The 12,500-nt window shown below is 39.6% G+C and overlaps 1 protein-coding gene across 2 annotated transcripts in view; it reads left to right on the top strand.

The window, feature by feature from the left end:
- Positions 1 to 12,500, top strand: part of LOC138007874 (glutathione hydrolase 1 proenzyme-like) — an 18,502-nt gene that overhangs the window by 5,146 nt on the left and 856 nt on the right. For both annotated transcript variants that reach the window (XM_068854978.1, XM_068854979.1), the window contains exons 4-15: positions 1 to 53; positions 370 to 437; positions 1,066 to 1,139; positions 1,416 to 1,498; positions 1,978 to 2,088; positions 4,021 to 4,117; positions 4,503 to 4,633; positions 6,438 to 6,517; positions 8,340 to 8,492; positions 9,046 to 9,166; positions 10,194 to 10,262; positions 11,195 to 11,363. The exon at positions 1 to 53 is cut by the window's left edge and continues 77 nt beyond it. In XM_068854978.1, coding sequence (XP_068711079.1) covers positions 1 to 53; positions 370 to 437; positions 1,066 to 1,139; positions 1,416 to 1,498; positions 1,978 to 2,088; positions 4,021 to 4,117; positions 4,503 to 4,633; positions 6,438 to 6,517; positions 8,340 to 8,492; positions 9,046 to 9,166; positions 10,194 to 10,262; positions 11,195 to 11,363 — 1,209 coding nt within the window. The remainder of the gene's footprint in view (positions 54 to 369; positions 438 to 1,065; positions 1,140 to 1,415; positions 1,499 to 1,977; positions 2,089 to 4,020; positions 4,118 to 4,502; positions 4,634 to 6,437; positions 6,518 to 8,339; positions 8,493 to 9,045; positions 9,167 to 10,193; positions 10,263 to 11,194; positions 11,364 to 12,500) is intronic.

Below are 12,500 nucleotides of genomic sequence, written 5' to 3'. Positions count from 1 at the left end.
CATTGGCAGCCACAAAGGACATGTTTCATGGAAGTGAACGCCCTGCACGCTGGGTGAGAATACTCATGAGTACAAATTTTTAATTTCATGTGGTGGATGAAGGAGACTCTAGAGAGCAAGATGAAAAATGTAACCCTCTTGGTCTTGGAAAAAATGTCCAAGACATTTGATGAAAATATTTGCATCCTGTAGTTCAATAATAAATTATTAAATTTTTGTTTTTGATAAGTTTAAGAGTTACATTGAATTATTGTGATATTACCATTATTACTTGTTTTTAACACAATAAAGTAATAATTTTTAAAAATAATGTTAGTGTACAGTGTATATTAAAAGTGTTTTTTTTTTACGTTTGTATTTTCATTGCAGGGTGGTTTATCAGTAGGCGTGCCTGGAGAAATTAGAGGATATGAGTTAGCTCATAACAGATATGGAAAGTAAATATCTGCAAAACCTATTATAGGCACAGCCTCTTAATTGCTGTTTAAGCCTCACTATGAATAAAAAAAAAAATCTTTGTATCAGTTGAATTCTTTAAATATTGTTGCAATGTATATTTTGGTTACCAAGTTCCACTTTAGTACAACCCAGTAATTTTTTGTTGCTTATTCTGTAGTTTAGGATGGAGAGAGTGGAAATGGATTGTAATTCGAAAATGACTGCCTAAAATTCATTTTATATGTCTCTTTGAGTTGTCCGGAATACATGTATGTGGTGAAATCCCACTAAGTTTCAAGTTAAAGCCAGTTTTAACCAAAGTGAGTTTTTCTGGTGGCTGAGGAACGACTGAAGGAAAAAATGTTTTTCTGACGCACAGATGGGGGAATGGTGTCCACTGTGTGGGTGTCTTCAGGCCACATGACTTGGTGGATCAGTTTGTTTTTTGGCCATCTGCCATTGCCTGACCTACACCTCTTTGAGACCCCAATATTTGAGAGCTAGCTGTTAGGCTATCGTAAATAATAATGGTATTTTGTTTTGCTTTGTTCCGTAAAACCACTAAAGGTGTATAGTACAAGTTATTTCAACTAGGTTGAATCTTGAAAAAAATTCATTTACTTTTAGGCTAAAATGGTCAGAACTGTTTGCACCTGCCATAAAGATTGCAAGAGAAGGATTTAGGGTCACTGAACACACAGGTATACATTGCATGTCAGATACTTGTGGGAATGAAGGACTGCATGCATTTACTGTATGTTATGAGCACCTTTTCATGTTTTTGGTATTAATTTGTCAAATTGCTGCCAATTTTTTTCTGTGCTATCTTAACACATTTAAGAATTGACGATCTAAGGGAAAGGATATTTAAAGTCTTTTTGTTCTTTTTTTGGTATTATTTGTATGACAATTTTGTGGAAGTTAAAATTTTGATTTTATTGTTGTCCATGACATAATTTTACTGGACTGTTTACTAGGAAGAGTTCTGAAAAATCTAAACAAAACTGTGATTGGGACTGAGCTTGGGAAAGTTGTAGCACCCAAAGGTGTATTTTTACAGGTATGATATTCTTTTTCATGTAAATTAAAATTATGTAAGTTAATGCCAAAAATTAGTTACAATGTATTAAAAAAATTATTTTAAAAATTATTTTTGTTATAATGTGAGAAAACTAATTACTTGCTTTCTAAAAGTCTTAATAGATCTGTGTTGTTGTTGTGTTGTTGAAAAGTCTTTCTTCTCAAAACTGATACAGTAAACAATGTTTTTCAGGACATGCTGGTAGTTAAAATCTCTTGTTTATGTACAATCTCCCTCTCAATTGCAAAATCTGTATTGGTATCATTTAATTTTTTTTGGAATGGATGCCTCAAATTCTTTAAAAAAGCGTGACCAAAGAGCAAAATCAACTACCAGAAGATATTGTTATTGAAACGGTGAAAATTAATTAAAATGTTATTATATAATATTATTGTAATGAACAAATGGACAAAGTCTTACGTACATGTACTCTTCAATCTGATGTCCTGTATTTCAAGGAGGGTGATAAAATGAGCAATCCTGCACTGGCAGATACCTTGCAGAAGATAGCTGAAAATGGTGCTGAAGTCTTTTATAATGGACCAATAGCAGACAGCATAGTTGCAGCGGTAAGTTATGAGAATACTCTCTTTATTTTTTTGCATTTCTGATTGGCTCTGATTTCTGCTAGTCCTTCAAAAATAACTGATAGAATGCCATTAGGCCAATCATATCAACTTCTGTTGTCCAGGATTAGAAAAGACTGGATGAGTGGCTCCAGATCATGACGCTTAAGGTGGCTGGAACCAGTTTCACCACTTTTAGATACCTTCTTATTAGATGGGTCATGACCACTATACTGTGTCACATAACAGCAATGTTATGGTACCATATGTAACACCAATTATTGCATAACAACAGCCACTATTGTGATGTGATAGGTGACCAAGGTAACATGGGAGCTCTCCAGAAACACCTTTTATTTTGTCTTTACTTGTTTATATCTCAAAAATAAACTCAGTGACCCCCATTTTTTTATTGTAGAATAGTAATAAGCAGTATTTAAGATAAACTATCAGCAAAGTTTAAAAGAATTCTTGGGAGCCAATTCAGAGCTACCTAAATTTTTCGAAAAATTCAAGGTAGCCCTGAATTGGCTTCTAAGACCTTTTAAAAACTTTGTCAATAGTTCTACCTCAGATTGCTAATTATAGGGTGTTTTTGGAGAGCTTTCATGTTGCCATGGTAACGTATTAAGTCACAATAGTGGGTGCAGTTTGTTAAGCAATAATTGGTGTTTCATATGGTACCATAACATTGCTGTAACATGATACTACCATTTGCATCCATCCTTGAATTTTGCGCCAATCTTTACTTTTCAACTGTTAATGGTTTGTCCCGTTATGTGTCACTTTCGACCAATGAAATGTTGGCAGTTATTTTGTGAAATTGACCATGTTTTTGGCGGCATACCAGCGTGTTTTGTTCACATGCTCTTGAAGTTCTTGAAGTTTTCAGGTTTTCCGTGAGAGCAGAGATATTTATGAATCTCCCGTGAGTTTCCAAAGACACGAAATATGGAATTTGGTATTCTTTACCAAGAGCAGATACCGGTAGGTGATTCAGCGACTACGGAAAAAAAACCATGAAATCGAAGTGAAACTAGAAAGATCAAGGAGGAAATATTTCTGTGTCTGGGGCATTCTGTGCACCCATGTTTTAAGGAGCATTTGAAGTCTTGATCTAAACCGGCTCCTGGACGGTAATTTACCTCCTTCCAAACTTTTTAACATTGAATTTTTTTGTCTCCATTGCAAAAGGAGCATAGATAGATGAGAGAGAGCACAAGAACAAAACATGCTGGTATGCTGCCAAAAATGTTGCCAATTTCAAGACATAACCGCCAACATTTCATTGGTCAAGAGTAACACATAACAGGACAAACCATTAATGTTTGAAAAGTAAAACTTTGCAAAATTTGTCACGCTTCATGGATGGACGCAAATGGTAGTATAGGGTTGTAGTGACAACCTTTTTAATAAAAAGGTCCTTAAAAGTAGTGAAACTGGTTCCAGCCACCTTAAGTGTAGCTTTGAATTTTGGAAATAGCTAAGAACACAATTCGGCACAAAATTAATTTAGCTTTCTAGTGAAGTATTCTACAAATCGTGGAGGTTCTTATCAGCTTTTGTATTTAACCTCACTGAGAAAATTATCCTCAATCTGAACACTGTAACTTTTTACACTCAATCTGCACAATTGTTCATGCTCAGCATCATCAAATAAAAAAATATATATATATAATAATAATTATTATTATTACCTGTATTATTATTATTATTATTATTATTATTTTTATATAGTACCGGTATTGTTATTCTAATGCAGTAGACTTAACAGTTTTTAATTATTGCTCTGGTATAATGTTCAACTCAACTATAGAATACTAGTATAGTGTATTACATACTTGTAAGCATACCGGTAAATGAAGAAAGAATGCACATTGCACATCCCAATTAACTGATTTTGTCTCTTTATATTTCATTATCATTATCGAACAGGTGAAGTCCGAGTCAGCATATCCAGGGATACTAACAAAAGAAGATCTATCAAAATACAAACCATTAGTAAAAGATGCCATCAATTCCACTTATAAAGGTACCTGCTGTAAGAGTGACATGTAGTGTACAATGTACATGAAACAGGGGAATGATCCTTAATAGTGATAATAATATAAAAACTCCAAGCTGATTGAGTGATATCACCTCATTTAATCCAGGCTTATCAATGTTTATTTTGCCATGTGGTTGTACATTGGGTTGATGTGGTTGAAAGGCAGACTATTGCGCATGGGGTAACTTTGCGTGATACTGCTCTGTAACTTGTGCTTCTTTTAAAAAAAAAACATTATTGTTTTGTATGCCTGAGGTAGCACCCAATGCCACTCTGGGTGTGGAAATGGCTGAGAGTAGTAACCAAGTTACAGTGTATGAATGCTAGCCCTGGCCAACATGTTCTTTTTCTTTATCACTAAATATTTTAGGGTACCAAGTCATAACAACTCCTCTGCCATCTGGTGGCCCAGTACTGATCTCTATGTTGAATATTCTTGATGGCTTCAATTTCACCAAGAAAGACCAAGACACAAATCTTACATATCACTATATGATAGAGGTAAACAAACATGTACATGTGCAAACCCAATCCACGTAGCTAACTTGAATCAAACAGGGGTTTGAATTTGGAACTTTTGCCTCTCTTCATGGCATTAAGGGCATGTGTACATGGTGATGGGGGTAACCTGCCTGTCCATATAAACTCTTATTTTTTCAGCCTTGTATTTACATGATAGGTGAAGTAACCCGCCAAGGCGGGTTGCCTGGTCTGCCAGACCAGGTAATCCGCCCAGGCGGGGTCACATTTGGCCACGTAAACGCTTGAAGGTTAGGTAACCCGCCAACCCGGGGTCGGCTCGTGTCACAATAATACTGTCTTTGGCGGAGGCGTTGCGGCATTAAAAGTATTAATACGAAGCTGCAGCACTGAAAAGTTGAAGCAAGAGAAGCTAGTGAGAGTAAAAGAGCATTAACTGCCAAAATGTGTCCTTCACCCACCATTTTGTCTGTTTACGTACTTAGCGATCACGCAGTAGGCTCGAGAAAGGTTACCCAGGACCCTGGGGTGGTAAGATTGCATGTAAACACAAGCTATCTTTCGGCCCCACCTACCCGAGTTAACCAACCTCCATGACAACAGGCCCTAATTGCGTGAACAGTTTTCTTTGTTGCGGGAGAGAAGGCGTGATCCTTGTCCATAACTGTTGTTGTGGTGATCTCGGTAGATTGATCGCTGTCATTGCATCAGACTTAATGGTTCCTTCTCCTTCGTCATCTCCTCACACCCAGTCTGTAAAATTATTGTTATCACTTCACATCCGGTACTTTGACGCTATAAATTTAAAGATTTGTTGGCTTCTTACTTTATCTTTTTTTCTTCTTCTTGTTGGACATATACATTTGAATATATTCATATAGATATTTGCGCCGAATAAGTAATAAATTATTATTAAATTATTATTACTTGGCTGCCATGGGTTGAAGAAACACAAGGCAATTACGCGCAATAAATCCTTCAAATTAACAAGAAGTCGCACCGCCTTATTTTGCTTACTAAACGGAATAATCGATCTTTTGGCATTTCATAAGTTTTTCCCCTCCAATCTCAAGAATTTAAACAGCATTTCTGAGAGTTTCATTGGTAGTAATTTATCGGGATCCAGGCCTCCTTGAGGGTTGTCGCCCAAGGAACCTTCAATAGGACTTACAACGGAAAATAACCCTATCCGGTACTTTCATTATCAAATCCTGTACTTTGAAAAGCTGTCGGAAACCCTTTATTACATGATCAGATGTCCAGATAATCTTAACTTGTTGCACTTGGGTCATATGCTTGGGTCAATGACTGAGGCCAAGGTGACAACCTCAGAGTGTACAAGAGGCAAGAGGCAGTGTGGCCCTGTGGTTAGGGCGCTTGCCTTGAGATCCGGAGATCCCGGGTTCTGACCACTAGTTAAATTTGATCCTGGTAGTCCCTGGTTGAACTTCCCAGCTGCACTTGTAAATAGCCAACTGGTTTGCCTCCGGTCAGTTGGGATTCTTAACAGTTGTTGTTGTTGTTGTTTTGTTCCGTCGTTTCGTTGTGTTTCATTGGCCCAGGCGGGCCTGAAAAGCCCCTATGGGGAGCGGTCAATGAAGTATGTATGTATGTATGTATGTAAGATGCTCTGCTGCGTCACGAAGGTATAGAGTGTGACGTCACGGTGACCATGTTGGTGTTCCTAAACAAAGAAACGGCAGCCATGTTGGTGTACCCAGCTAATCCTGCGGGAATTGAGCTCTAATTTCCCGCAAACGTTTTCGTTACATACATTCTCCCATGTCCCAAAACCAAGATAACTTCTTTGTGCTTATTTTCCAAGGCAATGAAGTTTGTTTTTGGTCAGAGATCATATTTGGAGGACAGTAAGAATCTTACTGATTTCGTGCAACAAATGTTGAGGTAAGAGCTGGGCATTAGAGAGATTAGAATTAAGTTTTTTAGCGGAACGGCAAATTTTTTGCAAAAAAGCCTTTTGAGACTTTTATACAGTCGATCGAACACTCACATTAAAATGGTTGAAATAAAACTTTGAACAGAGTTCGTGCGTGCAACGCGCTGGCATCTACGATTACAATTACAAATGATGAAAGATATTAAATTGAGAGAAACGTTAACGCGTTTTGTTACCACTGTGTACTTTGCAAGAGAACCCTTAACTGTCATAAAATAGAACGTCCTGCTGCCTCAAAGCTATCTACCAACCGGTCAGTGTAAAACGCAGACTGCAGACTACAGACTGCAGACCAGGGGTAAAATGCAGACTGAGGTTATAACATAACTGTTGAAAAAGCCCAAACCTCTTAGAAATGCTAACCTTAGGCCTAATTTAGGCCTAAAACAATATTTAGGCTTAACGGTTAGCATTTCTAAGAGGTTTGGGCTTTTTCAACAGTTACATTATAACCTCAGTCTGCATTTTAAACCCGGTCTGCAGTGTGCAATCAGCGTTTTACACTGACCGATCTACCGACCGCATTTCGATTACCGAGATAAACAATAAGGACTAAGTCGTTTGCGCGGCCCTTGGGCTATAACAAGATTGCAACCTGCAAGCGCTTCCTCTGTTCTTCCCCTGTTCCTCTGTGGCTCTCGTCTCATCTTTCACGATACCAAAACATCGAAAATTCCGTTCCTCTGTCATTCTTTGCGCAAGCAAGTTAAATTAGCGCAGACATCAATCCTTGAAATTTATCCGCGGAGAGGCGACAACCAACGGCAAATCAGTGAGAATTCCAGGTTATGACTCTCGATTCTGATTGGTAGATATATTATCATCCACGCAATTCAAAATTTGATTGGTTGGCATGATTAAAATAACCGAGGGGAAGGTGAGGATAGCGTGACTGTAATCGGGTGTTTTTAAATTACGATTTTGAAGCGTTTGACAGTTGGCTTCTGCGTGGAAATGAGATTCGTAGGGACCCAAACCAGAGGTTTTTCGTCGTTAATTCGTTGTCGCCGCTTCGCGGCTAAATTAAGAATAAGAAAAAAGTAAAACCTCTGGAACCAGGGTAAGTTTTTGAGTGTGTTATACACAAAAAGTTGCAGGATCTTCTTGGACAATCCGAAATTGTAATGGACACTCGTACCCCTATTACTCACAAATTACACTCGATTTCGCGCGATTTCCTTCAAAAATGTTTCCCGTGTTGGCAATCGACTTCTGTATAGGTGGATTGACTTAGGGGCGAAACGACCGACACCAAGTACTGAGTTTTAACTGCATCAAACGAGTTAAATTAACCGCCGTAAGGAGACAGGAAAACCTCTTTTTTGCGGTAGTCCTTGCTCGAAGCGATTCACTTTGAAGAAGCGCCTCTCCACCCCCCCCCCCCCCTTCCCCTGAGATCTCCCAACTCTGGTTAATTTAATATTTCTATTAATTTAACTCATTTCCCGCAACTAAATTTCTATTCCGTTGAAATCAGTGGTTGATGCCAACAGGTAGAGCACGATCTTAGGACGCTTTCCATTTGACAGAACTGACCGGCCAGACCGGGCATTTGGAAGGACTAACTCTACAACGCTTTCAAATTAACACACTTGGAGGATGATGTATACTCCTCCAGAAGATACGAGGGATCATCACGCAAGTGTTCCTTCAAATTGTTGCATTTTCCTTGCAAACTGACGGGTCTGGCCGGCCAGTTCTGACAAAAGGAAAGCGCCCTTAGTTTCTACACAAAAATGTAAATTTCCATCTTGTTGGTTTTCTTCCCAGCAAAAAGCACGCAGACCTTTTGAGGGCGAAAATCTCTCGAAACCAAACATTTCCTCTGTCCCATTATGGGTTGCTCGCAGACCAAGCAGGATCACACGGTACGGCGCATGTGTCTGTTATAGGACCTGACGGCGATCTTGTTAGCCTCACCAGGTAAGAATTAAAAAGTACTTCTAAAAATACCCGTCAGAACCTTTCTCGAACAAGTGCTTATATGCCTTGTTTGGGTCGTGTCGTACCTCAAAGATAGCAATGGATTTAGCACAGAAAACAATAGAAGTACGACACTAACCAACCAGCGAAATAAACGTATAGTGTTCAACAAGAGGTACGACCCTACCCCTTGTTTGTTATTTATTTGTCATTCGGTGCCCTACCTGACGGTGGCAAAACCATTTCTAGTCACAACCGACAATAACTATATTACCGGCGTCATCGCTGCCATATGTGGCAGCGATCGCCGGATGACGTCCCACGCAAGTCAAAGATTCGATACCCCCAACGATTGTTTCGATTTTCCCCTGATCGGTGTAGCTATAGCTAAAGATACCCATAAAACGTAGTGCTGATAGAGAGAAATCTAATCGGCCACAAAACTGAAGAAACGTTTTCGTCCTGTTCGAAACGTGAGGCCTTTCATTTGCAGAAAGGACAAGAAAAGACCAGACAGTCGACACATTCACTCTTGTTGAACTTTCCTTTTCAGCTCTGTCAATGGTTATTTTGGGTCCGGGATCATGACCAAGACGGGCATTCTTTTAAATAACGAAATGTTAGATTTTTCAATTCCTGGTTTCCAACGAATGGCCGGTGCTGGTCTACCAAAGGTAGGAATTAAGCCCCAGAATTACTTTTCTGAGGACGCTTTCCATTTGACAGAACTGACCGGCTAGACCGGGCATTTGGAAGAACTAGCTCTACAACGCCTTCAAATTAACACACTTTGAGGATGATATATACTCCTCCAGAAGAATACGAGGGATTATCGTGGAAGTGTTCCTTCAAATTCAGTTGTTGCATTTTCTTTGCAAACTGACGGGTCTGGCAGGCTGGCCTGTTCTGACAAAAGGAAAGTGTCCTCAGAGTTGTTTTCAGTAATTTGGCAGCGCAAAATTTAACAAATTGATGTCAGTTTTTCATGCGTCGAATTGCGTCATAACATTGTCAAATCGCCTCGTGGATCCGCAGGACAGACGCATGAAAAACTGACATCAGTTTGTTTTTTACAACAACAAAAAGGCAGAGGGGTCAAAATGAAGTCAAAACAAGAAAGCCAGACAAAAATGTGAGAAACTTCAATTTGACGCGAGCAATATCGCGTCATTATCGCATGAATTATAAATTTATGTGTCTGTCCGCTTATTGACCATAAAAATTAGCCAATGAGCGCGCGATAATTTTTGCAGTCATTGTAAAAAGGTGGTTTTCACTTAACGTCATCGCCGCCATGTTGGTGGACGAAAACAAAAGATCCCTTGTTCGTCTACCAGCAATTCGGTAGATTACAACATTGTTATATCTGTCTCTAGAGAATGCTTGCAAACAACCCTTTCACTCATGACACGACACAACCACGACACACTGGTTTTGCTTTCCACACTGACGAGGCGAAAGAACAATTTTTAAGAATATCACTACTCTTAGTAATTTTGTTGGGAATTGTCTCCAGATAGGTGGCCAACACTCTTACAATAACAGCTATTTTAATTTTTGATCCCGTTTCACTCAGACTCTCACTGCTCACTCGAATAACTTTTCAATGAAGGACTCGTTTTTCCTCTGACATGTCTTTTTCCAAAGTACGGCTCTGTCGGTCTTAAAGTGTATTTAGATTGAATTGTAATTATTTTTCAGGCTAATTTTGTGGCGCCTGGCAAGCGTCCTCTTTCTTCCATGATACCAACAGCTGTGCTGCACGAAGAGGTATAATAATGCAGTAATAGACATCGCCTTCTGGTGTGCATATTCAATTTTGTGAGTCAGGATGCCTTAACTGACGATGATCGCGATCAAAAACTCCTTGCTTTCGATTTAACGCATATTGCTACTAAAACGCACGCTTGTTGTTCGGATGACATTGCCGTTGAAGTTTGCCAAGACATTAGTGAGTGGGAAGGGGCTTGCGTATCCGCCTGCCCATTCACCCGCCGATCGACCTCACCAATCCCGTTGCCCTGCTTATCCTTCCATCCTAAAAATTGATAGGAAAAAATGCGACATCATAATTCCTCCTAATGTATCAATAGGGAGGTTAAGCGCGCGCGTTTTTGAGATGCCGACGGCAACCGGAGGAGAACATTTCGCTTGCCAGGGCAGTGGCGTCTCCCAGATTTTTATACTAATCACCTCTAATGGAGAAAAGATACTTAGCAATATAAATGTGGTTGTGTGAAGACAAGTTAAAAGGGAAAAGAGCTCACTTCTGGTTACCTTCCGCGTCTCAAAAACGCGCGTGCTTAAGCTCCCTAATGAATGTATATCACAGCTCAATTCAACCTCATTTTGGCTACTGTCATTTTGTCCGTAGCATCGGTCTTTCCAAAAAGCTACAGAGGCTCCACAATCGTTCATTGCTCGTTTTATTGTCCACCAGTTATGACCTTAAGTCTTTGAAATTTGTTCAGGGCTCTGAGTTGGCATAAAGATCAACACCAAAGATTCGTATTGTCATTTATTGTGATGCACCAAACTATTCCTTGCTCGTACCGTGGCCGGGAAGTGGTAGAGAAGTGGTTACGGCGGGACCCCACTATACTACATCGCATCCATCAAGGCACAATACAACATTTTCCATGTAGTGGCTCTCTCGTCCATGTAGTATTCATTTCTCTATTGTTTTTGTTCTTTATTTTTAGAAGCGTTGTTGGTTCCGTATGTCATTGGGTGGTTCGGGTTCGTACCACATCATACCTGCTGTAGCCGATGTTTTAGTTAACACTCTTTCCTTTGATGTTTCTTTGAGTAACGCCATAGAAAAAGGCAGGGTGTATTACGACCTCAAAACTGGCCGAACGGAAATCGAAGGTTTGTCGATGCTACTTTGTAAAAACTGCTAAACACTGGCATATCTTGATCCTGTGAGAAACAATCAGCACTTCCTTAATTGTTCCCCCGCCCTTCCCCAAGATACCGCTCAGGGCCCAGATGTTCATCCAGTTGTTTCACGCAGTCTTTTTTTTTTAGGGCAGTTGTATTTCTTTTCCTTACCACAAACCCCTACTTACCCGAAAGAAACATTGCTTCCAGTCCTTAGTCTGAGCTTCGAGGTGTCCAGGCCAATCACGATCCAAACACTGTCTAATGATAGCCAATTAATTTAATGCTTATAAAAAGAGTCCCTTATACCCGCCGTGTTGTTTCCTTCTGAATTTCCCACCAAAAAGTGTTCTGCGTGTGACGTCACCTTCCATAATTCAGTAGGTAAAATGTGGGGAGGGAAGGATGCTTTGGGGTATGCAAGCGTGTGTGGGGCGAAATTGAAATACGACCCCCCTAAAAACGACTGCATGGTAGGCTAAGTTGTTCAAAGCTAATCCTGGATTACTGGAAACTAGAATTGCAGTTTTTTTTTTTTTTTTACTGATGAAAAAGAGTTTCCACAAGATTTTTAGCCTTCAATTTTGACTTTATCCCTCTGTTTTCCGTTGGCTCAAAATTTACATCATTAATCGGCTCTTGAACGACTGTGAACAATTAGGCCAGTCGAGAATTGATTTTCAAAAAGTAAGCTAAAGGTCTTTTTCCGAATGGTCGAAGCGGCGCAAACAGGGTGGTGATGAACCAATCATATTTGAAAGCAACTATGTGAAATGTGGCGAAAACGCTATCCTGGCATACGAAATGTTTAACTTCAGGTTTGCCGGCGTCCCTGGCTCCAAAACGTCTCGTACTTAAGCTCCGTAATATTTATTGTATTACTTGTAATGGTAATGGCAAATGCCGCTAGCGAAGTACTGAAGAATTCTGGTGTAGGTGCTCGGTCAAAGGGGGTATGTGACCCAAAATGATGTGTTTTTTTTTTTTCATGACACCCAAAATGCCCAAAAAGTAGAATGAAACATTGCAATAACCACTTAAAACCGTTGAACAACATCAATAAAAATACAACAAAAGGAAAGAGAGGCATGGATGGACATAAGTGGACAAGATTGAAATGGATTG

This window comes from Montipora foliosa, chromosome 6, assembly GCF_036669935.1.
Source record: "Montipora foliosa isolate CH-2021 chromosome 6, ASM3666993v2, whole genome shotgun sequence".
NCBI lineage: Eukaryota > Metazoa > Cnidaria > Anthozoa > Scleractinia > Acroporidae > Montipora > Montipora foliosa.
The sequence above is the reverse complement of the archived record's forward strand: the minus strand, read 5'-3'. Positions and strand labels throughout refer to the sequence as shown.